At 39.9% G+C, this 22,466-nt stretch overlaps 1 protein-coding gene across 1 annotated transcript in view; it reads left to right on the top strand.

Moving 5' to 3' along the window:
* Nucleotides 1-22,466, top strand: part of LOC127696233 (vomeronasal type-2 receptor 116-like) — a 42,752-nt gene that overhangs the window by 16,582 nt on the left and 3,704 nt on the right. Inside the window, exons 3-5 of the mRNA XM_052198799.1 lie at nt 19,029-19,311; nt 20,609-21,418; nt 22,151-22,375. Of these exons, the coding sequence (XP_052054759.1) occupies nt 19,029-19,311; nt 20,609-21,418; nt 22,151-22,375 (1,318 nt within the window). The remainder of the gene's footprint in view (nt 1-19,028; nt 19,312-20,608; nt 21,419-22,150; nt 22,376-22,466) is intronic.

The following is a 22,466-nucleotide window of genomic DNA, read 5'->3' on the forward strand; positions in this document are numbered from 1 at the left end:
TTGCAAATTAGCAACTATCAGACACAACCTTGGCCTCCAGTGTGTGGGAGTGGCTTTGAGAATTAACAGAAAAATGCTATTTCTTGGGTAAAAGGGGAGGCTATGCTCCAAATTACCTCAGTTGACTGATAAAGATTTTTAGCCATCTTCATAATTGGTATCTTCAGTATTGGATTTATTTCTAGACCAGTCCATGATTGAGTCAGAATAACTGGTCAGATTAAAGGAAAGAGAAGAGTCAGTATAACTCCTCCTTTAGATTAATTTTTCTAAGTCAGTTTTAACAGTCTCCATGTTCTCTGTCCCACAAGGTCTAAAAGCTTGAAGCAAGGCAGCTTGTCTAATCTGGGACATAGGCAAGTAAAGGAGGGTCAAGAACATACACCCAATGCAGCTTTTCTGTCTCCATTGTCAGGGCACTCAGCAAGCCCACAGTTGGCATTATCTTCAGCATGCCACACCAATCACTCTAGCAGCTAGCATGCTTCTGCAGCATTCTGTGGAAAAAAACACAAACATGCCCTCTTCCCCAGATTAAATACCTGATCAGGATCATACCACATGCCAGTAAGTGGATCCTTCCATTTCACCTAGATATAAGTATGCCTAGTTGTAGGATGCTACAGACCCTCAGCAAAGAGTTCCTTGGCATCCAAATTTTACAATTTTAAAAATAAAAAACATGAATTAAGTAATGTGCATGGGGATATAATTCCTCCTTTTGTTTTTTAAGAAGATATTGTTTTAAAGTTCCACAATATCTTGACTTTTAGAATTATAAAAATCCCAGTAATACGGTTAACATTAAATTATCAAAACATCTGAAATGCTTGACTGTAATAAATAGCCAGTTCCATTATCTGTTTTAATCTGAGTTGGAGCACTAAGCATAGAAAATAATATAGGCAATGACTATTTTTAGTTGCTTCTCCTGTTGAAGCAGTTGCAACCAAAAACCGTGAAAAGCTGTCATTAGTCATCCGTACAAATTTTACTTTTCTAAAATCAAAAATATGAGTACCATTCATTTGTAATAATTAATTAAGAATTGTTACACTAGAATCACTCTAGAATTAACACCATTATGTGGCAGGAGCAGAAATTGAGGACATTGAGAATAAGTCTTTACAATTTGATGTGCATATTCTCCAGAATATTTGTCTCAAGCCAAATTATTGTCTCAAGCCAGAATATGATTTCATGGCCACTCATTCCTATGTAAAGCCTACAGTCTGTTGGGATACAAAGTTCTTGCCTTAAGGGGAATTGTCCAGATAATCTAGGATGAGTTCTTTTTAAAGATTTATTAATTTATGATATATAAGTATACTGCAGCTGTCTTCAGACACATCAGAAGAGGACATCAGATCTCATCATAGATGGTTGTGAGCCTCCATGTGGTCCCTGAGATTTGAACTCAGGACCTCTAGAAGAGCAAACAGCCAGTGCTATTAACTACTGAGCCAGCTCTCCAGGATAGGATAAACTCATAAATGTACAAAAGAAGGCCCTTTAAAAGAACAGCACCTTTTCTTAACTTGAGTTGTATTTGCATAAATAATTGCAAAATTTAAGAATAATCAGTATCTAAAAAAGGAACAATTCCAAGCAATTGTAAACCCTGCATACATACATACATACATGTATATGGTATCAATATACTTATTAAAAGCTTGATTTTTTAACATTTTAAAAACAACAGCTACAGCAAGCAATTTAATTATCTGTGCTGAAGCAGGAGAAAACTCAAGAGAATGAACATGTGATCCAATTACATAAGCTTCTCTCATAGAAAAGCTGTTTGTAAATACAGTAGCTGCATTCTCTATGGGATGCATGCATAAATCTACAGGAAATAGAAAAGCATGTATGGAAGCAAATTTTAAAAACTTGTCTTTTGGATAACGATTATCAATTTGGACCCAATAATCACAATTATAGAGAGTTTTCTAGGAGAAATGACTGTCAGCTTACTTGCCTTAGAACTTGAGAAGTCACTGGCCCCTTTTAAAAGCAACTTTTTCCCCAGCTGTGCTTGACACCTAGCTAAGAATGCAATGCAGCTTAAATCAGCTTCAGCTGTGTAAACTGAGATTGGATCAAGGGATGGACTGCCAGTAGATAAGGTTTTTACCATTTTTTCTTTTCAACATGAAACATAGAGCAACAGTTATTCAAACAATGAAACAAGGACAGACACAAATTGGCACGTGGACATACTGGTGCACCAAAGACAAACAATACATAGAGAGGAAAGAGAACTTGATGTAGCCAGTACTAAGAATATTTCCAGTAGGGTCCACAGAGGAAACAGGACATCTCCTGATTTCTTCCTGTCCCTAGGAGAGTTCTGAAATCCATTTTCCTTCTCTCTTTCTCTTTTTTTCTCATGTTTCTAAGATCTGTTTTTTGTTGTTTACTCTTTTTATTTTATATTATTTTATTCCCTATTCCTCTCACCTGATGCAGTTCTATACTGCAGACAATTGCCTAATAAAATTTGCCATGCCAATTCACTATCACACCCTAGCTGATCTTAGCATTGGGCCTACTTTGATTCAGTCTAGCCTGTATCCTTTTTGTACCACTGAAACAACAGCCTTCAAAAGATAACATTCATAGCATTAACATTAATGCTGTATGTTGCTTTACCATGCCAGATACATAACTTCTTCCATTTTCTGTGGAACAAAGACAACATCCCTCAGTTGGTCCCCCTGTCTCCAAGTGCCAAGTTCGGGCACTACCTGTAGCCAACTGTGGCCACAGAGAATCAAGTTCACCTGGAAAGAGGGCTGCAGATGGAATAAAAGGACAGGCAGGAGAGAGAAATAACAAGCCAAGACAAGGGTTTTCTGATCAAGGCCCAAAATTTAATTTTCAGTTCTGAGTTTATATAGACAAAAACCCATCCTTTGTTTCAACTGAGTTCTGTTGCTTTGTTCCTGCTGGATTCTTTTGCAAAGTAAACTCAGTAGGCAGTCAACTCCTGAAGACTCTGGGAGGGAAATGCAAATGTGGTGAGGCCAGAATCTGACACCAACAAGGTATAAAAACCATCAGGGTTTTGCCAACTCAAGGCTGGGGGTGGAGAGAGCAGGGCACAACACAACCGATAGTAAAATTTTCTCCAGCAGGCATAGCCATCAACCCTAACCCTAACCCTAACCCTAACCCTAACCCTAACCCTAACCCTAACCCTAACCCTAACACTAACATTAAGCCTAACCCTAACCTTATGCTAAATGCAAACCTTTACAACCATCAAGATGCAAAGGAATAGTATAAAAACAAACTTTTAAATCTATAAAAATTTTACACCTATATATTGGAATGGCTGCTAGAGTAGATAAGCCAGGCTGTAATGCCCTCATAAACCCCTAGTTTCATTAACCTTTCCTAAATATTACAATAATCCTCACTTGCTTGATTTTTTACCAATATAAATGAGTTAAAAATCTTGAGCTTGTGATCAAATTATAAACTGCAGCTAATGGAACATTATCGGTTTAACTATTTTTTTAATTGTTTTTATTCGGTATATTTTTTATTCACATTTCAAATGATTTCCCCTTTCCTACCCCCCCACTCCCAAAAAGTCCTGTAAGCCCCCTTCTCTCCCCCTGTCCTCCCACCCACCCCTTCCCACTTCCCCATTCTGGTTTTGCTGAATACTGCTTCATTGAGTCTTTCCAGAACAAGGGGCCACTCTTCCTTTCTTCTTGTACCTCATTTGACGTGTAGATTATGTTTTGGGTAATCCAGGATTCTAGGTTAATATCCACTTATTAGTGAGTGCATACCATGATTCATCTTTTGAGTCTGGGTTACCTCACTTAGTATGATGTTCTCTAGGTCCATCCATTTGCCTAAGAATTTCATGAATTCATTGTTTCTAATGGCTAAATAGTACTCCATTGTGTAGATATACCACATTTTTTGCATCCACTCTTCTGTTGAGGGATACCTGGGTTCTTTCCAGCATCTGGCAATTATGAATAGGGCTGCTATGAACATAGTAGAGCATGTATCCTTATTACATGGTGGGGAATCCTCTGGGTATATGCCCAGGAGTGGTATAGCAAGATCTTCTGGGAGTGAGGTGCCCAGTTTTCGGAGGAACCGCCAGACTGATTTCCAGAGTGGTTGTACCAATTTGCAACCCCACCAGCAGTGGAGGAGTGTTCCTCTTTCTCCTCACCCTCTCCAACACCTGCTATCTCCGGAATTTTTAATCTTAGCCATTCTGACTGGTGTAAGGTAAAATCTCAGGGTTGTTTTGATTTGCATTTCCCTAGTGACCAATGAAGTTGAGCATTTTTTAAGATGCTTCTCCGCCATCCGATGTTCTTCAGGTAAGAATTCTTTGTTTAACTCTGTACCCCATTTTTTAATAGGGTTGTTTGGTTTTCTGGAGTCTAACTTTTTGAGTTCTTTATATATATTGGATATTAGCCCTCTATCTGATGTAGGATTGGTGAAGATCTTTTCCCAATTTGTTGGTCGCCGATTTGTCCTCTTGATGGTGTCCTTTGCCTTACAGAAACTTTGTAATTTTATGAGGTCCCATTTGTCAATTCTTGCTCTTAGAGCATACGCTATTGGTGTTCTGTTCAGAAACTTTCTCCCTGTACCGATGTCCTCAAGGGTCTTCCCCAGTTTCTTTTCTATTAACTTCAGAGTGTCTGGCTTTATGTGGAGGTCCTTGATCCATTTGGATTTGAGTTTAGTACAAGGAGACAAGGATGGATCAATTCGCATTCTTCTGCATGCTGACCTCCAGTTGAACCAGCACCATTTGTTGAAAAGGCTATCTTTTTTCCATTGGATGTTTTCAGCCTCTTTGTTGAGGATCAAGTGGCCATAGGTGTGTGGGTTCATTTCTGGATCTTCAATCCTGTTCCATTGATCCTCCTGCCTGTCACTGTACCAATACCATGCAGTTTTTAACACTATTGCTCTGTAGTATTGCTTGAGGTCAGGGATACTGATTCCCCCAGAATTTCTTTTGTTGTTGAGAATAGTTTTGGCTATCCTGGGTTTTTTGTTATTCCAGATGAATTTGATAATTGCTCTTTCTAACTCTGTGAAGAATTGAGTTGGGATTTTGATGGGTATTGCATTGAATCTGTAGATTACTTTTGGCAAAATGGCCATTTTAACTATATTGATTCTACCGATCCATGAGCATGGAAGGTTTTCCCATTTTTTGAGGTCTTCTTCCATTTCTTTCTTCAGAGTCTTGAAGTTCTTGTCATACAGATCTTTCACATGTTTGGTAAGAGTCACCCCAAGATACTTTATACTATTTGTGGCTATTGTGAAGGGGGTCATTTCCCTAATTTCTTTCTCAGCCTGCTTATCCTTTAAGTATAGGAAGGCCACTGATTTGCTTGAGTTGATTTTATAACCTGCCACTTTGCTGAAGTTGTTTGTCAGCTGTAGGAGTTCTCTAGTGGAGTTTTTTGGGTCACTTAGGTAGACTATCATGTCATCTGCAAATAATGATAGTTTGACTTCTTCGTTTCCAATTTGTATCCCTTTGACCTCCTTATGTTGTCGAATTGCCTGAGCTAGTACCTCAAGTACAATATTGAAAAGATAAGGAGAAAGGGGGCAGCCCTGTCTACTCCCTGATTTTAGTGGGATTGCTTCAAGTTTCTCTCCATTTAGTTTGATGCTGGCTACCGGTTTGCTGTATATTGCTTTTACTATGTTTAGGTATGGGCCTTGAATTCCTGTTCTTTCCAAGACTTTAAGCATGAAAGGATGCTGAATTTTGTCAAATGCTTTTTCAGCATCCAATGAAATGACCATGTGGTTTTTTTCTTTGAGTTTGTTTATGTAGTGGATTGCATTGATGGATTTCCGTATATTGAACCAACCCTGCATTCCCAGGATAAAGCCTACTTGATCATCGTGGATGATCGTTTTTATGTGTTCTTGGATTCGGTTGGCAAGAATTTTATTGAGTATTTTTGCATCGATGTTCATAAGGGAAATTGGTCTGAAGTTCTCTTTCTTTGTTGGAACTTTGTGTGGTTTTGGTATCAGCGTAATTGTGGCTTCATAGAAGGAATTGGGTAGTGTTCCTTCTGTTTCTATTTTGTGGAATAATTTGAAGAGTATTGGTGTTAACTCTTCTTTGAAGTCTGATAGAATTCTGCACTGAAACCATCTGGTCCTGTGCTTTTTTTGGTTGGAAGACTTTCTATGACTCCTTCAATTTCTTTAGGCATTATGGGACTGTTTAGATGATCTATTTGGTCCTGATTTAATTTTGGTATTTGGTATCTGTCAAGGAAATTGTCCATTTCCTCCAGGTTCTCCAGTTGTGTTGAGTATAGGCTCTTGTAGTAGGATCTGATGATTTTTTGGATTTCCTCAGTTTCTGTTGTTATATCTCCCTTTTCATTTCTAAGTTTGTTAATTTGGATACTTTCTCTGTGCCCTTTGGTCAGTCTGGCTAAGGGTTTATCTATCTTGTTGATTTTCTTGAAGAACCAGCTCCTGGTTTTGTTGATTCTTTGTATGGTTCTCTTTGTTTCTACTTGATTGATTTCAGCCCTGAGTTTGATGATTTCCTGCCTTCTATTCCTCCTGGGTGAAATAGCTTCTTTTTGTTCCAGGGCTTTCAGGTGTGTCATTAAGCTGGTAATGTATGCTCTCTCCATTTTCCTTTTGGAGGCACTCAGTGCTATGAGTTTTCCTCTTAGCACTGCTTTCATTGTGTCCCATAGATCTGGGTATGTTGTGTCTTCATTTTCATTGTGTTCTAAAAAGTCTTTAATTTCTTTCTTTATTTCTTCCTTGACCAAGGTATCATTGAGTAGAATATTGTTCAATTTCCACGTGTATGTGGGTTTTCTGATGTTTTTGTTGCTATTGAAGACCACTTTTACTCTATAGTGATCTGATAGGAGGCATGGGATTAGTTCAATCTTCTTATATTTGTTGAGGTCTGTCTTGTGACCAATTATATGGTCGATTTTGGAGAAGGTACCATGAGGTGCTGAGAAAAAGGTATATTCTTTTGCTTTAGGATAGAATGTTCTATATATGTCTGTTAAATCTAATTGGTCCAAAACTTCAATTAATTTCATTATGTCCCTGTTTAGTTTCTGTTTTCCTGATCGATCCATTGAGGAAAGTGCAGTGTTGAAGTCACCCACAATTATTGTGTTAGGTGCAATGTGTGCTTTGAGCTTTAATAAAGTTTCTTTTACGAATGAGGGTGCCCTTGCATTTGGAGCATAGATGTTCAGGATTGAGAGTTCTTCTTGTATTTTTCCTTTGACCAGCAAGAAGTGTCCCTCAGGGTCTCTTTTGATGACTTTGGGTTGAAAGTCAATTTTATCTGATATTAAAATGGCTACTCCAGCTTGTTTCCTGAGACCATTTGCTTGTAAAATTGTCTTCCAGCCTTTTACTCTAAGGTAGTGTTTGTCTTTGACCCTTAAGTGTGTTTCCTGTAAGCAGCAAAATGTAGGGTCCTGTTTACATAACCAGTCAGTTAGTCTATGTCTTTTTATTGGGGCACTGAGTCCATTGATGTTAAGAGATATTAAGGAATAGTGATTGTTACTTCCTGTCATTTTTGACGTTATTTTTTAAATTTGATTGGTTAACTTCTTTTGGGTTTGATGAAAGGTTACTATCTTACTTTTTCCAGGGTGAAGTTTCCCTCCCTGTATTGGTGTTTTCCTCCTATTATCTTTTGTAGGGCTGGGTTTGTGGATAGATATTGGGTAAACTTGGTTTTGTCATGGAATATCTTAGTTTCTCCATCTACGGTGATTGAGAGTTTTGCTGGATATAGTAGTTTTGGCTGGCATTTGTGTTCTCTTAGAATCTGCATGAGATTAGCCCAGGATCTTCTAGCCTTCATAGTCTCAGGTGAAAAGTCTGCTGTGATTCTGATAGGTCTTCCTTTGTATGTTACTTGGCCCTTTTCTTACTGCCTTTAATATTCTTTCTTTGTTCAGTACATTTGGTATTTTGATTATTATGTGATGGGAAGTATTTCTGTTCTGGTCCAGTCTGTTTGGAGTTCTGTAGGCTTCTTGTATATTCATGGGCATCTCTCGCTTTAGGTTAGGGAAGTTTTCTTCCATAATTTTATTGAAGATATTTGCTGGCCCTTTAAGCTGTAAATCTTCACTCTCATCTATGCCTATAATCCTTAGGTTTGGTCTTCTCATTGTGTCCTGGATTTCCTGGATATTTTGGGTTACAAGCTTTTTGCTTTTTGCATTTTCTTTAACTGTTGAGTCCATGGTTTCTATGGTATCTTCAGCGTCTGAGATTCTTTCTTCTCTCTCTTGTATTCTGTTGTTGATATTTGCATCTATGTCCACTGATTTCTTCCCAAGGCTTTCTATCTCCAAAGTTGTCTCCCTTTGAGTTTTCTTAGTTGTTTCTACTTCTGATTTTAGATCCTGGATTGTTTTGCTTAGCTCCTTCACTTGCTTGTTTGTGCTTTCCTGTAATTCTTTAAGAGATTTTTGTGTTTCCTCTTTCATGACCGCAGCCTGTTGACCAAAGTTCTCCTGTATTTCTTTAAGTGTTTTTTGTGTTTCCTCGTTATTGGCTTTTGTATTCTCCTGGATTTCTTTCAATGATTTTTGTGTTTCCCTTGCAAGGGCTTCTAACTTTTGATCCATTTTCTCCTGAATTTCTTTAAGTATGTCCTTCATGTGTTCCTGTACCAGCATCATGACCAGTGATTTTAAATCCAAATCTTGTTTTACTGGTGTGATGGGGTATCCAGGACATGCTGGTAAAGGAGAATTGGGTTCAGATGTTGCCATATTGCCTTGATTTCTGTTAGTGACGTTCCAATGTCTGCCTTTTGCCATCTAGTTCTCACTGGTGTTAGTTGGTGTTTTCAATGCTGGACTCACCAGTGCAAGCTGCCCCTTCCCAGGTGGCCTCTGGTGCACAGCTTACCTCCTGCACTGCCTGGAGTCAGGGTGTTGTTGTCCAGGCTGTTCAGACCCCGAAGTAGACACCTGAAGGCTCCTGCTGGGGCCCGCTGGATTCACTGGAGCACACCGACTTCTCCCCGCTGGCCGCCTGGAAGTCCCACTTGCCTCTTTCGGGACTTGGAGATGTGTTTTGCAGCTCAGGCTTATCTGGATCCGGAAGTGGAGAGGTCTGATGGCTACCGCCAGAGGCCTCAGGACTGAAGCCTAAGCTCTGTGCCACAGGGAACGAGCTGTGCTGTGAGCTCCCAGACTGCCTCTGGGTGCACACCAGGTCTCCCGCACTTCCTGGAGACTGAGTGCTGTGGCCCAGGCTGTTCAGATCCTAAAGCAGGCACCTGAAGGCTCCTGCTGGGGCCCGCTGGATTCACTGGAGCACACCAACCTCTCCCACTGGGAGAGCCTGGAAGCCCCACCTGCCTCTTTCAGGACCTGGAGATGTGGCGCTGCTGCTCAGGCTGATCTGGATCCGGAAGCGGAGAGGTCTGAGGGCTACTGCCAGAGGCCTCAGGACTGAAGCCTAAGTTGGAATGAGCTGTGCTGTGAGCTCCCAGACTGCCTCAGTTTAACTATATTTTTAAGTTTCTTTTCTGATATTAGAGCATAACCATAATTTTGGAAAGCAAAACCCAGATTTTTATTAGGTTTTAGGGGGTGTCTTTGTTTTGTTTTGTTTGTTTGTTTGTTTGTTTGTTTGTTTACACATGATAGAACCCCATTTATTACCTACATGTAAGTTGCACATCAGCCACAGCGCAAATGCAGGGCATTATATGAAAACATTTCCATCATGCCTTTATACTGAAGTCAACACTGAATAGAATCTGTTTCAAGGGTTGTCTTCACAGTGGAAAATGCTCACACAGCAGTGAATGCAGTGGCTGCATTTCCTCCCCAACAAAAACCCCTTAGGAAAAACACTTGGATTTATGGCCATCACAATATCCTGGAGGATGCACCTCATTTTCTCAAGATAATGTCACTGTGTGTTTGTTTGCTCATCTTTGTAAGTCAAAGACTACATGTCCTGTGACTTGAGACTGCTCCTTGTTGGAACTGTGATGTTGTTCTCTCTGGTGGAGAGAATGGTGATCCCCTGAACTTAATATATTTTCCAAGAAGTCTGATAAAATGGATATTGCTACATTGGGAACATAAGAAGAGGAGAAGAATAAGAATGTCCTTTTGGGTTGTATATGACACCACTGTGGCATCCTGGGAGGTCACAGTACATCCTACATGGGGGAGCACATGGCCTGCTGGGGAAATGCATAAGACTCCCCGGAGGAATACACATGACTTCCTGAAGGTTACATGACATCCTGAAAGGGCATATCACATCATGATATCCTGAGGGACACCTGGCATCCTGGGGAGTGCACATGACATTCTAAGGGGACATATGACATCTTCGGGTACACATTGGTGTGCAAAACCCAGTTTTTAACACTGTAAATAATCCATTCTCTCTAAAATCAATACCAAGTACATTACTTTCATGGTACAAAGTTTGGCTGCCAGTTCTTATGTAGAAATACGTGACAGTGAAGGTTTTATTAACTCATTAAAGAGACATTGTTTTAAATCATATCTTTTATAAGTCTATTTTCCAGGATAAGAATGACATAAAATATTATCCCAGTTTAGAAGTATCTTTAGAGACCTATTTCCCTGGGTTGGCTCATTCCATGTGGTGTTGTTTACAATGCCTCCAACCCTGAGTTACAGTTTTAAGCCAACTTTCTGTTACCAATGTTACAAACTTTAAATCATACCCAATAACTTATAAGCCAATACTATATAACCAAGATATGCAAAAACATATTTATACTTTTAAAACCAGTCAGAAAAAAGAAATGAAATGGCTACACACGTCTTATATATTTAGACCAGACAAAATTTTACTTTTTCTACCTGTAATTTCAAGAGAGAATTACCTTGTCACCTGCTGAAGCTAAAAAAAACAATCATAGAGATTTTTTTAGGAAAAATAGCCATCAACTCCATTACCATAGAAGCTGAGAACTTTCTGACCCCTTTAAGAGTGGCTAGTGCAGAAAATCAAGCCCTAGTAGGGCTTCTCTAGCAGTGCTAGACTCTGAGCTACAGGAGCAGGGTAACTTTTGTTGTGCAAATTGAGATTACTTTAAAAAAAAAAAGTTAAAACTAAATCAAGGGGTGGATAGCCAGCAGCAAGGGGTGGATAGCCAGCAGCAAGGGGTGGATAAACCATTTTTTTCTTTTCTACACGGAAACACAGAGCAATAATCAAGCAACGAAATGAAAGCACAGACATAAAATGAAAGACATGGACATGTTGTCACACCAAGAACAAACAATAGAGAAAGAGGGAAGAGAACTAAATATTGCCACAAAAGGGATACCCTACCTAAGAGACCCAGAACCATAACTAAGGATTTCTCCAGTAAGAGACAGATAAGAAGCAGGATACCTCCCAACTTCTACCTGTCTGAGGAGAGCTCTGAAATAGCTTATGTTCATTTTCCTTCTCTTTTGCTAAAGTGCCCCAGACAGGGGGGACAACTGCTTTTCTGCCACCCATTCTCTCTCTCTCATGTTCAAGGTCTAACTCTTCATCTCCTTCTTCTGGGAATTCTGCCAGAGAAGGGAGAGGAGAGACAGTGGCAGCTACTGATAGTTGCTCCCCAGAGCCCTGCTTTTTCAACTTCCCCAATTCCTCTTCAGCTTGTCTAATTAATTTTTTCATTAAGTTCCACCAGCTGGTCTTGTGTAATGGACAATGTCTCTGAAGTTTCCCTGTCTTTGTTGTTATCAAAGGAATCTTTTATAAGTGCCCAGAGGCAAAATGCAATAGGATTTGCCTGAGTGGTACTTAGGACTACTCCAATTTTCTCCCAGGTATCCTTATCTAAATTCCCTTCTTCTGGGAATTATGGACCGCAAGAGTCCACCTGAGCTAAAAATTTTTCCAGTGTCTGTTTTTTAAACCCTGATCCTCTTGCTTGAAGCAGGTCTTTCAGGCTGCAAATGAACCCTTTCTTTGTACTGCTCTGCCACGTTTCACTGTTACTATCCGAGGTGAGTCAGCATTGGGTAAGCACCATCCCAGCCTAATCGTCCCCTTCCCCCCTCTTCGCCCCACAGTACAGCCCTTAATAGCCCATAGATATGAGGATATAATTACTTACCTGTACTCAGAATTTCCTTTTATTTTCACTTTGTTCTATAGAGTATTCCAACCAAAGTAGTGTTTCTCTGTGAGTCCTCCATTTTCAGGTCCCTGTTTGGGTGCTGCCTGTACCCAGCACCTTACAGTAGAGCAGGGCTCACCTGAAGGGAGGGCTGGAAATGAAAGAGTGGGGAGGGGGAGAGAAGCATGGAGCTAAGACTGATCAAGGCTCAAAGTTTATTTCTGCAGATCTAGCTTATAAGCACTTCAGCAAACAAAGCTCTTCTGAGAAAGTTCCTCTACAAACTAAACATAGATAAGAGTTCCTCTTAGCTGCACATATTACGCTCTGACCTTGGCATCACAGATTGCTCTCAAGTCAATATCTATACACACTGCTCTCCTGGCAATACTCTGGCTCTCCACAGCATAAAATCCATGTTAGTAATAAATAATTTAAGGAGAATGCGTTATATATTTCATATGTGATTTAAGTCATGCTTTTTTATGCATCTGTGTGAGAGATCCCCAACTCAATGTTTTTAGACCTCTAAACAACCAGTCCAGCACAGAGTAACTTGTTTTTCTGCTTTCAGCTTGAGAAAGATAGCCCACCCTGTTCTAGTTCCAATGTTTAACTATACAAAGCCCCAAGGACATTTGCTCCAGATAATCTCTAACCTTCCTTACTTCCTCATTCTGTACTTCCCCATTCCATGCATGTTTTGTCTTCCACCCGTTGCCTTGTGATTTTTTCCCCTTTAAATACCCCTGACCTCAGTTGCATGGGGTCCTCAGTCCTCTACCCCTGTGCAGTGTATGGCTGTAGAACCCAGAATTCTGGAATAAAAAAATCCTCATGCTATTGCATCGAGACCGTTTCTCGCGAGTGATTTGGGTGTCACCTTCCGAGGTGTGGGGTGCTGGGGCACCCTCGGTTTTGGGGGTCTTACATTTTCTTGGTGCATGGGCTGGGAAGTGTGACTTTCCTTCACACGTGAGAACCAACTAGGAGGTAAAAGGGATCCCCTCTGGAATATGTGTGTGCCAGCTGGTGTCTGTGTCCTGAGTGTTCTGCTGTTTTCTGAATCTGAATCTTAGGAGACGTGAGTCTTTTGTTTTCGGTGGGCAGCTGTCCTCTCGGGTTTGTGAGAACCAGAGGACCATGGTGAGCAGACGTGCTCTGTACCACAGGCTGCGGCCCGGGTAGATGTTCCCAGGTATTTTGGGGGAACTCCAGAGACCCTGGAAGATTCCCATCTGAATGTCGGAGAGCACACGGTAGTTCTACTGAATTGGAGAACTTATACACCATCCCGGCTGTCTGGTTTTCTGATCTGGTTCTGTTCGGTTTTGTTTGCAAGCTTCTGGGACTCGAGAGCCTGTCTGGTGCGGGGCTTGACTGGCAGCTGCTAGAGTTGAGACCATGGGGGGGGGGGGTGTCTGGAGGAAACTGGACCCTGGGGAGAGCTAAATAAGGCTCTCTTCCATCTGTAAATCTGGTTTGTCTGGTTCCTGTAGTGTGTGCAGGTACACCTGGTGTCTAAAACTGCGCCCTTCTGGGGGGCAAAAAGTGTGATTTTCCTTGCTCTGTGTTCTTGAATCTAGAGGCCTGACAGTGGCAGGGTCAGGCTGTCTATGTGGTGTTGTTTTGTATCGTGTTTTGTGTTCTTGGACTTAGACAGACGATATTATTTTTTTGACTTTAGACTGAAAAGCAACTGTCTGTGGTGCCAAAATCAGGTCATGTGACTCAAGAACGCCAACTTAGAATAAAAGGAGAGACAAAATACTTGGACTCTCACACCCCCTGGTGGGGAAAATAAGTCTTAACAAGACGCTCAATGTGGCAGGTACATTAAGTTGGTACAAATGGTTTATTTCTTTTATTTTAACTTGTTTAAATTGTTATGATCGATGTGATGTTAAACTTTGTGGTTATATTGTTCTTCTGGGAGAGAGGTCAAAATAAGGGAGACCTCCAGAAGACTAAATTCTAAAATATTAAATGAAAAAATCTGTCTTTATGATACTAAAATCTTTATAATTGGTATTAAGTTCAAGGCATAAGATCTTATTTGATACAGGGTTTATTTTGATACAAAATCAAGGTTTTCATTGGTATAAATACTAAAAATTTAAAAGTACAGGATTTACACCCCGTTCTTTGTTAATATTACCAATCTGAGATGTTTAAGCATATAAATTTAGGGCTAAATAGAAATATAAGGCTCTAAGTTTATTGTTAGGATGCTTTCTAGGTTTTAATCAGAAAAAGCTGAAGGTAGTTTAACAGACAACAGTCCACATTACTTTACATAGTTGGTTTTCAAAAACGTCAAAAATCCATGGTATATAATGGTTAAGTCTTAAAAGCTATGTTAAACTTTCTATATATTTTCAGTTAAAATTGGTCACTCTTAGATTTCTGATGGTATTGAAGACTGTTAGTCTCATAAACAGCCCAAACTGTTTAATCCTGAGAAAGCTGATATAGATTTAAATAAATGATTTTCAGGTGACATAAAATTTAAAGCCAGGACATGAGTCAATCCTTACAATGTTAATTCTTAAGTTGTATTGCCATATTCTTAAGCCATATTGGAGAGTCATGCCACATGGTAGGAACTTGACTTTGGCCAAGGACAATCCCTGGCTTCGGGCAGGAATCTGACCTTAGGGCATAATAGGGAAATAGGTTACAGCAGGAATTTTTTATCCTAGGGTGGAGCACACCGAGTGTACTTGACATTGTCAAGGTGAACTTCTCCCAGCCTTTGTTGAGCATGTATTCCTTTGCTAGTCAGGATCCTGCCCCACCTAGGGTGGAGAAACTCAGAGTGAAGGTTAAACTCATTGTTCCTCCAGGTCTACAAATTCCTGAATTAAGCAGGTGACCCACCCAGCTGCCTGAGCAGTAGAGTCAAGGACCACCAGACGACTTCACCTGAACTCAGCCTGGGGTCTGGGGGAAGGGCTTGCCCAAACTGTTAAAAGATCTGACTGACATTGAAGTTCCAGCAACCCAGTTTGTAGTAGGTGCAGGCAGCTACGGAATACAACATTAAGTGTTAATTCTGACAGTCTTTTAAGATAATACAGATGAAAGGGTTCTGTTTAATTGACAGGGATGATAAACTAGGTGTTATGTCTATCTTATAGTTTATAATTTATAATTATGCTCAATTGATATTTAGAGAGGACCTGAGACCACCTATCCTGATACCATGGTAGCTCTCTCACTAAGGGTATATTTCCCAAAAGACTAATTAATCTCTTTGAGACTGTTTTATTTGTAATACAGGAAGCCAAAAAGATTACCCCTCAGACAAAAGGTAAGAGGCATCTGACAGACCAACACCAGACTCCATTGGCAGGTCTCGAGGGCATGGCAGCCCACAAATTGAAACAAGGTATGTAAGGTTAAGCAGGGACCAGATGAGTCACCTGCAGCTTTTCTAGAGCAGCTCATAGAGACATTCTGCCAATATACATGCTATGACTCCAGGGGCACGGAATATAAAGCTGCTATGACAATGGCTCTTATAGACAGGGCTGATAGAGATATCAGAAAAAAGCTTGAGGGACGGATTTGGTGCAGGTTGCTGAGAAGGTCTGTAGAAGGATTTAATGTAGGTTGTTGGGAAAGCCTATAGAGAGATTTAGTACAATTTGCTGAGACAGAGAGACAGAGGAGGAGAAGAAATGGAGAAAAAGAAAGAAAGAAAATGACAGAGAAGGAAGGAAGCTACAGAGAATCCTGGCTATAATAGTTAGAAAAAGCAGAAAAGGGAGACAGAAAATGACCAGTGTGCATACTATAAGGAGAGGGGCCACTGAGCCAGAGTGTACCCTAACAAATAGAACCCAGGAGCAGTGACTAGGGGAGATGGGGTTTCTGACCACCTCCCCCAACCCAGGATAACTATGGGAGTAAAAGGGAAACCCACTCAGTTCTTGGTGGACACAGGGGCTCAACACTCGGTCTTCCAAGCCAATGGCGCTGTTTCCAAGAAAAGATCTTGGGTCCAAAAAGCCACTGGCACCAAAATGTATTCATGGACTACCAAAGAACAGTGGACCTAGGGATAGGTAGCCCATTCATTTAGGGTCACCCCAGACTGTTCCTACTCTCTGTTGGAGTAAGACATACTCTCCAAAATTGGGAGGGGGAAGATATGCTTCCTGCCCATCGGGCTGCAGCTAACTGGCTGAAAAAGAGAGACTGACCCCTGCTGAAAGTTGCTACAGACCAGAGCAGTTTTCTCCATGATGGAAGCAGGTGCTGCTATGGTGGACGGCACAAATGTCATCTGGGTAGAAGAATCTTTACCCCCTGGCATGTCAACACAGAAAGTAGAGCTCGTTGCCCTCACCAAGACCTTGGAACTTGGAACCAGCAAGAAAATAAACAGCCACATGGGCAACAGGTACACCTTTGCTACAGCCCACACCCACAGGGATATATGCCAAGAGGACTGTTCATATCAGAGGAAACCAACAGGAAATCTTGGACTTCTTAGATGTCCTAATGAAGCCAGCCACTGTGAGTATTCACTGCCCAGGACGTCCAAAGGGAAAAGACTAAATGGGCAATAACCAGGCAGAGCAAATGGCTCCAGGAATGGATATGCAGGAGCCTATACTGATTATGGGTCTATAAGAGACACCCATTGGGAAATGGGACAAAATTAAGGAACAGCCTCACTTTAAAAAGGACTGAGATTGCTGGCCACCCTACCAACTATTACCAAGAGAAGGTGCACACAAGAAGGGAGAACTATACTCCCCAGAATGTAAGCCAAAGACTCACTAGGCCAAATGCACAGAGACTCATTTAGGGGATTAAAAACCTTGTCCTGGCAGTTAAGAGACCAAATGTATATATTTATGACTCAGGTTTTAGGTTAGAGAGATAATAGAGCAGTGTAAGGTATGCCAGCAAGTAAATGCTTATGCAGTAAAGAGTAAACAGGGCAAAAAGATCTAGAAGAGAACAGCCTAGAGTACATTAAGAGATTTTTATAATAGCTAAGGCAGGAGAATATGGTTATAAAATATCTTCTAGCATTTATAGATACTTTTCTCTAGATGGGTTGAAGCAGGAAACAGCTGCCAAGGTTAGAAGAAATTTTCCCGAGTTTCAGAGTGCCCAAGGTAATTGGATCAGACAATGGTTCTGTTTTTGTTTCTAAGGTAAGTCAGAAATTGACAGAGATATTGGGGACTAATTGGAAACATTATTGGACATACTGTCCCCAGGGCTCAAGGCAGGTAGAGAAAATAAACAAAACCCTATGAGAGACCTTAACTAAATTGACCTTGGAGACTGGTTCAGGCTGGGTGGTGCCTCTCCCCTTGTTTCTGAAGAGCCCCTACCATTTTAACCTGATACCCCTAGAAATCCTCTTTGATACCCCAACCCTTTGGTGTCCACTGGGCCCTCCCAGGAGGTGTCCCACAATGTGAGATTTGCCTTAAATGCTCCAGGCATGCCAGAGACTCCTTACTGCTTCCAGATAGGTGACTGGATCTGTATAAGAAGGCTTCAGGAACTGTTGCTGAAACCCTGATGAAAGAAACCTTCACCAAATTGACCACAGAGACTGGTGTTAATGATTAGATAGCTCTCCTCCCCTTTGTGCTTTTCAGGCTTTTGTTCTCTAGGCTCAAGGTGCTCCAGTGAGTGAGGCAGCCAGCATGAAAGCAGCTGCTGGAGGCCTACTCTGCTGAAGGAGACTTGCAAGTCCCACATCGCTTTCAATTTGGAGATTGGGTCTATGTTAGACGCCACTGCGCAGAATACCTTGAGACTTGGTGGAAAGGCCTTTATCTTGTACTCTTGACCACCCTGCTTTCTGCTTTGATGAGACCCTTTGTGATTTTACTTCTTTTGCTTACAATTGGAACCTGTGTGACTAACCGGTTAATAGTTTTTAGTAGAGAAACGTATAAGTGCTGTGCAGATTATTATGCTATGCCAACAATATCAGAGATGAGGGCAGGACAATCCAGAATATATAGAGTCAGAGACTTAGTTCTATAGTTATAGAACTATATAACTATAGTTATAGTTAATAGTTCTAAGATTAGAACTATTAACAAGAGAAGGAGTGGGAAATGAGAGACACCCCCCCCCCAACTCAATGTTTTTAGACCTCTAAACAACTAGCCCAGCACAGAGTAACTTGTTTTTCTACTTTCAGCTTGAGAAAAATAGCCCACCCTGTTCTAGTTACAATGTTTAACTATACAATGCCCCAAGGATGTTTGCTCCAGATAATCTCTAACCTTCCTTACTTCCTCATTCTGTACTTCCCCATTCTGTGCATGTTTTGTCCTCCACCCCTTGCCTTGTGAATTGTGCCCTCCAACCCTTGTCTTGTGATTTTTTTTCCCCTTTAAATACCCCTGACCTCAGTTGCACGAGGTCCTCAGTCCTCTACCCCTGCTCGGTGTACAGCTGAGGAACCCAGAATTCTGGAATAAAGAAATCCTCATGCTATTGCATCGAGACCTTTTCTCGCGAGTGATTTGGGTGTTGCTTTCCGAGGCGTGGGCTGCTGGGGCACCCTTGGTTTTGGGGGGTCTTACATGTGGAATTACAACTCCAGTATTATTTTATAGTAGTTTTATACAATAGGACTGTACTCTAGTTCAAGGCTGACATTCAGAGATAAAGCAATACCAATTTCCACAAATACAAAAACTTATCATAGTGCCCTATGTCTATGGATTATTAAATTGTATTCAGCTCTAAAGACCTCTAATTTATGAGGCTTATTTCAAAACATTTAGCCAGAAATTTAGCATGTCTTATATTACAAAATAAAATGCAATTAAAATTGTATGTTTCAAACATCTCCCTTAATCATCATTATGCCTTGTTTTAGAGTACCAGCAAGAAAATATGAGTTTTTTCTGGTAATATTTTTTGCTACTGATGAAATCAACAAGAATCCTTATCTTTTACCCAACATGTCTTTGATTGTCTGGCTTTTTGATTATCGGTGTAAAGATATATTGGAATTTCTGGATAAAAATTATTCACAAAAAAACAATAGTTTGGAATTTGCTAATTATAACTGTTTATTAAAAGAAGACTGTTACATAGACCTTACAGGACCATCATGGAAAACATCCTTAAAACTGTCAATTAATTCTAGGACGCCAAAGGTAAGAATGTGTGACACTGGATGAGTTAATAACTTTTTAAAAAAACTATATATTTCAAGTATGTGAGTACTTTGTTGCTACCTTTGGACAGATTAAAAGAAGGCATCAGATCCCATTAGATGGTTGTGAGCCACCACATGGTTACTGGAAGTTGAACTCAGGACTTCTGGAAGAGTAGTCAGTGCTGTTAATCACTGAGCCATCTCTCAAAACAACTTTTGAATTCCATTTACATATGCCTACAAGAAAACTTTGACAGCATACATTAATTTTTTTATTTTTATTTTATTTTTTACTTTTTGCTGATCAAGATCCCAAGGTTTAATGGAGGGCTCAGAATTTATAGTTTCAGGCAAGACTCTTCCCCAAAATTGCAGGGTGTGTTCAGGGGAACTGGTCTAACTGTTCACTGGGCTTGGTTCCATAGTTCAGGCGACTGGGTGGGTCACCTGCTTAATTCAGGAATTTCTAGATCTGTAAGAGGAACTTCACCTTGGTCTGAGCACTCCACCCTAGGTGGAGGGGATTATGGTTAACATAGGAATTCCCACTCAAAGGCTGGGAGAGAAAGGAACAATTCCTCCCTTTTGATTTATGAAAAATTTGACTGGACTAGGGCAAAAGATTTTCTTATGCTCCATAATCCTGTCTGGGAATTATGGTGGATGGTGGCCCTGCCTGTCTTAGGTCAGAATTCTAGACTCTTTCTCTTACCCATCTTTGGAAAAGCATGTGCAGCTTGTTTGTGTTTAGTGACAGCATACAGTTATGAGTGCACTACTACACAAACACACACAGACACAGACACACACACAGATACACAGAAATAGACACAAACACACACACACACACATATATGATAAAGAATTGAATAATCAGATCATAGATGTACTGGGCAAACAGGAAGAACTTTTTTTTTTTTTTTGGTTTTTTTTGATTTTCGGATTTTGGTATTTTTCGAGACAGGGTTTCTCTGTATAGCCCTGGCTGTCCTGGAACTCACTCTGTAGACCAGGCCGGCCTTGAACTCAGAAATCTGCCTGCCTCTGCCTCCCAGAGTAGTGGGATTATAGGCATGTGGGACAGCCGCCTGGGGAAAAACTATTATCTAGGACATTCAGTCTTACCAGGAATACTCTAGAATCTAATAGGAATAATGCATGATATTTATAGTATAATCTTAATATCTTTAATAGGAGTTCTGAAAAGTAAATTGCATTACCTGTATATAAGTCCAGACATCCTAACAATCGTATTCCTCATGTGGATGTTTCATCCTCTCTTCTACATCCTTTAGGTTTACTTTGGACCATTTCATCCTAACCTAAGTGACCATGACCAGTTGCCCTATATCCATCAGGTAGCCACCAAGGACACATGTTTGTCCAATGGTATGGTCTCCTTGATGCTTCATTTTAGATGGACGTGGGTAGGACTGGTCATCTCAGATGATGACCAGGGTATTCAATTTCTCTCTGAATTGAGAGAAGAAATACAAAATCATGGAATATGTTTAGCTTTTGTGAATATGATCCCAGAAAATATGCAGATATACATGACAAGGGCTAAGATGTATGATCAACAAATTATGACATCTTCAGCAAAGGTTGTTATCATTTATGGAGAAATGAACTCTACTCTAGAAGTCAGCTTTAGAAGATGGGAATATTTAGATACAAGGAGAATCTGGATCACAACCTCACAATGGGATGTTATCACAAATAAAAATGATTTCAGCCTTGATTTCTTTCATGGGACTGTCACTTTTGAACACCACCACAGTAAGATTGTTAAATTTAGGGATTTTATACAAACAACAATGAAAACTCATAAATACACAATAGATATTTCTCAGTCTATACTGGGGTGGAATTATTTTAATTGTTCAACCTCAAAGAGCATCTATAGCAAAATGGATTATTTTACATTCAACAACACATTGGAATGGACAGCACAGCACAAATTTGACATGGCCCTGAGTGAAGAAGGTTACAATTTGTATAATGCTGTGTATGCTGTAGCTCACACCTACCATGAACTCATTCTTCAACAAGTAGAATCTCAGCTAATGGCAGAACCCAAGGGATTATTCGCTGACTGTCAGAAGGTTAAGTTTCTTACATTTCTTTATGCTTAGATTTATCAATGTGATCTTTTAAATGGACCCAGAGAAACAACTGTATAATTGTTAGAGATTATTCTCTTGGTGAAAAGATTTCTACATTGAAAAACTCCCTAATGAATCTTTTACATGGATAAATATCATGCACAAGGATAATATTTGACAGGAGATGATACTTTTTTTATGATATCAGTGAGTTTTGTGAAAATGTGTCTCAACATTTCACCAAATGAGATCAAAATTTAAAATAGGAGCCAAGAGTTTTATCATAAAATCCTTAAGTGATGACTAGACTAGAATATTTTCTAAAGAATAGCTTCTCAAGAATCAGTACATGTGCTATGATTAATAGTTATTCATTAAATTAACAATTATTTACAAAACCATAATTGATTAAGACTACACATTTCAAGTTTATATTTATCTTATATATGTATACTGTATGTACATGAAATGCCTACAACCATTCATTATTTTCACAACTTGCAGACATTCATACCTCCCATCATTTGCATATACATGGCTTCATGTTTTAAAAACTATTTTTGAAGAACATGTGTAAACATACACACCATATTTTTTGCTATCTGGTAATCATTTTCTATCACATTTTACCACTGAACATTAATACAAAGTATATTAATTTGGGAAATTCTAAATTTGGTATTCCCTTTATTGATATGCATATGTAAGTATCTAATGATGTACCTCAATTAGGTGTCTTCCATGCTGAAAACCAGGGTATTTACTAACCCTGTTGGAGAACTGGTGAACATGAACCATAGGGAAAATCAGTGTGCAGATTATGACATTTTCATCATTTGGAATTTTCCACAAGGCCTTGGATTAAAAGTAAAAATAGGAAGATACTTTCCTTGTTTCCCACAGAGCCAACAACTTCATGTATCTGAAGACTTAGAGTGGGCCACAGGAGGAACAACGGTAAGTATACAAAAATTTAATTGTTTTCAAGAAAATTAAATTCATATAAATCTATATGATTATAGGGATCAAATGCCTCTGGATGTCATGT

The sequence above is a fragment of the Apodemus sylvaticus genome, chromosome 11 (assembly GCF_947179515.1).
Source record: "Apodemus sylvaticus chromosome 11, mApoSyl1.1, whole genome shotgun sequence".
NCBI lineage: Eukaryota > Metazoa > Chordata > Mammalia > Rodentia > Muridae > Apodemus > Apodemus sylvaticus.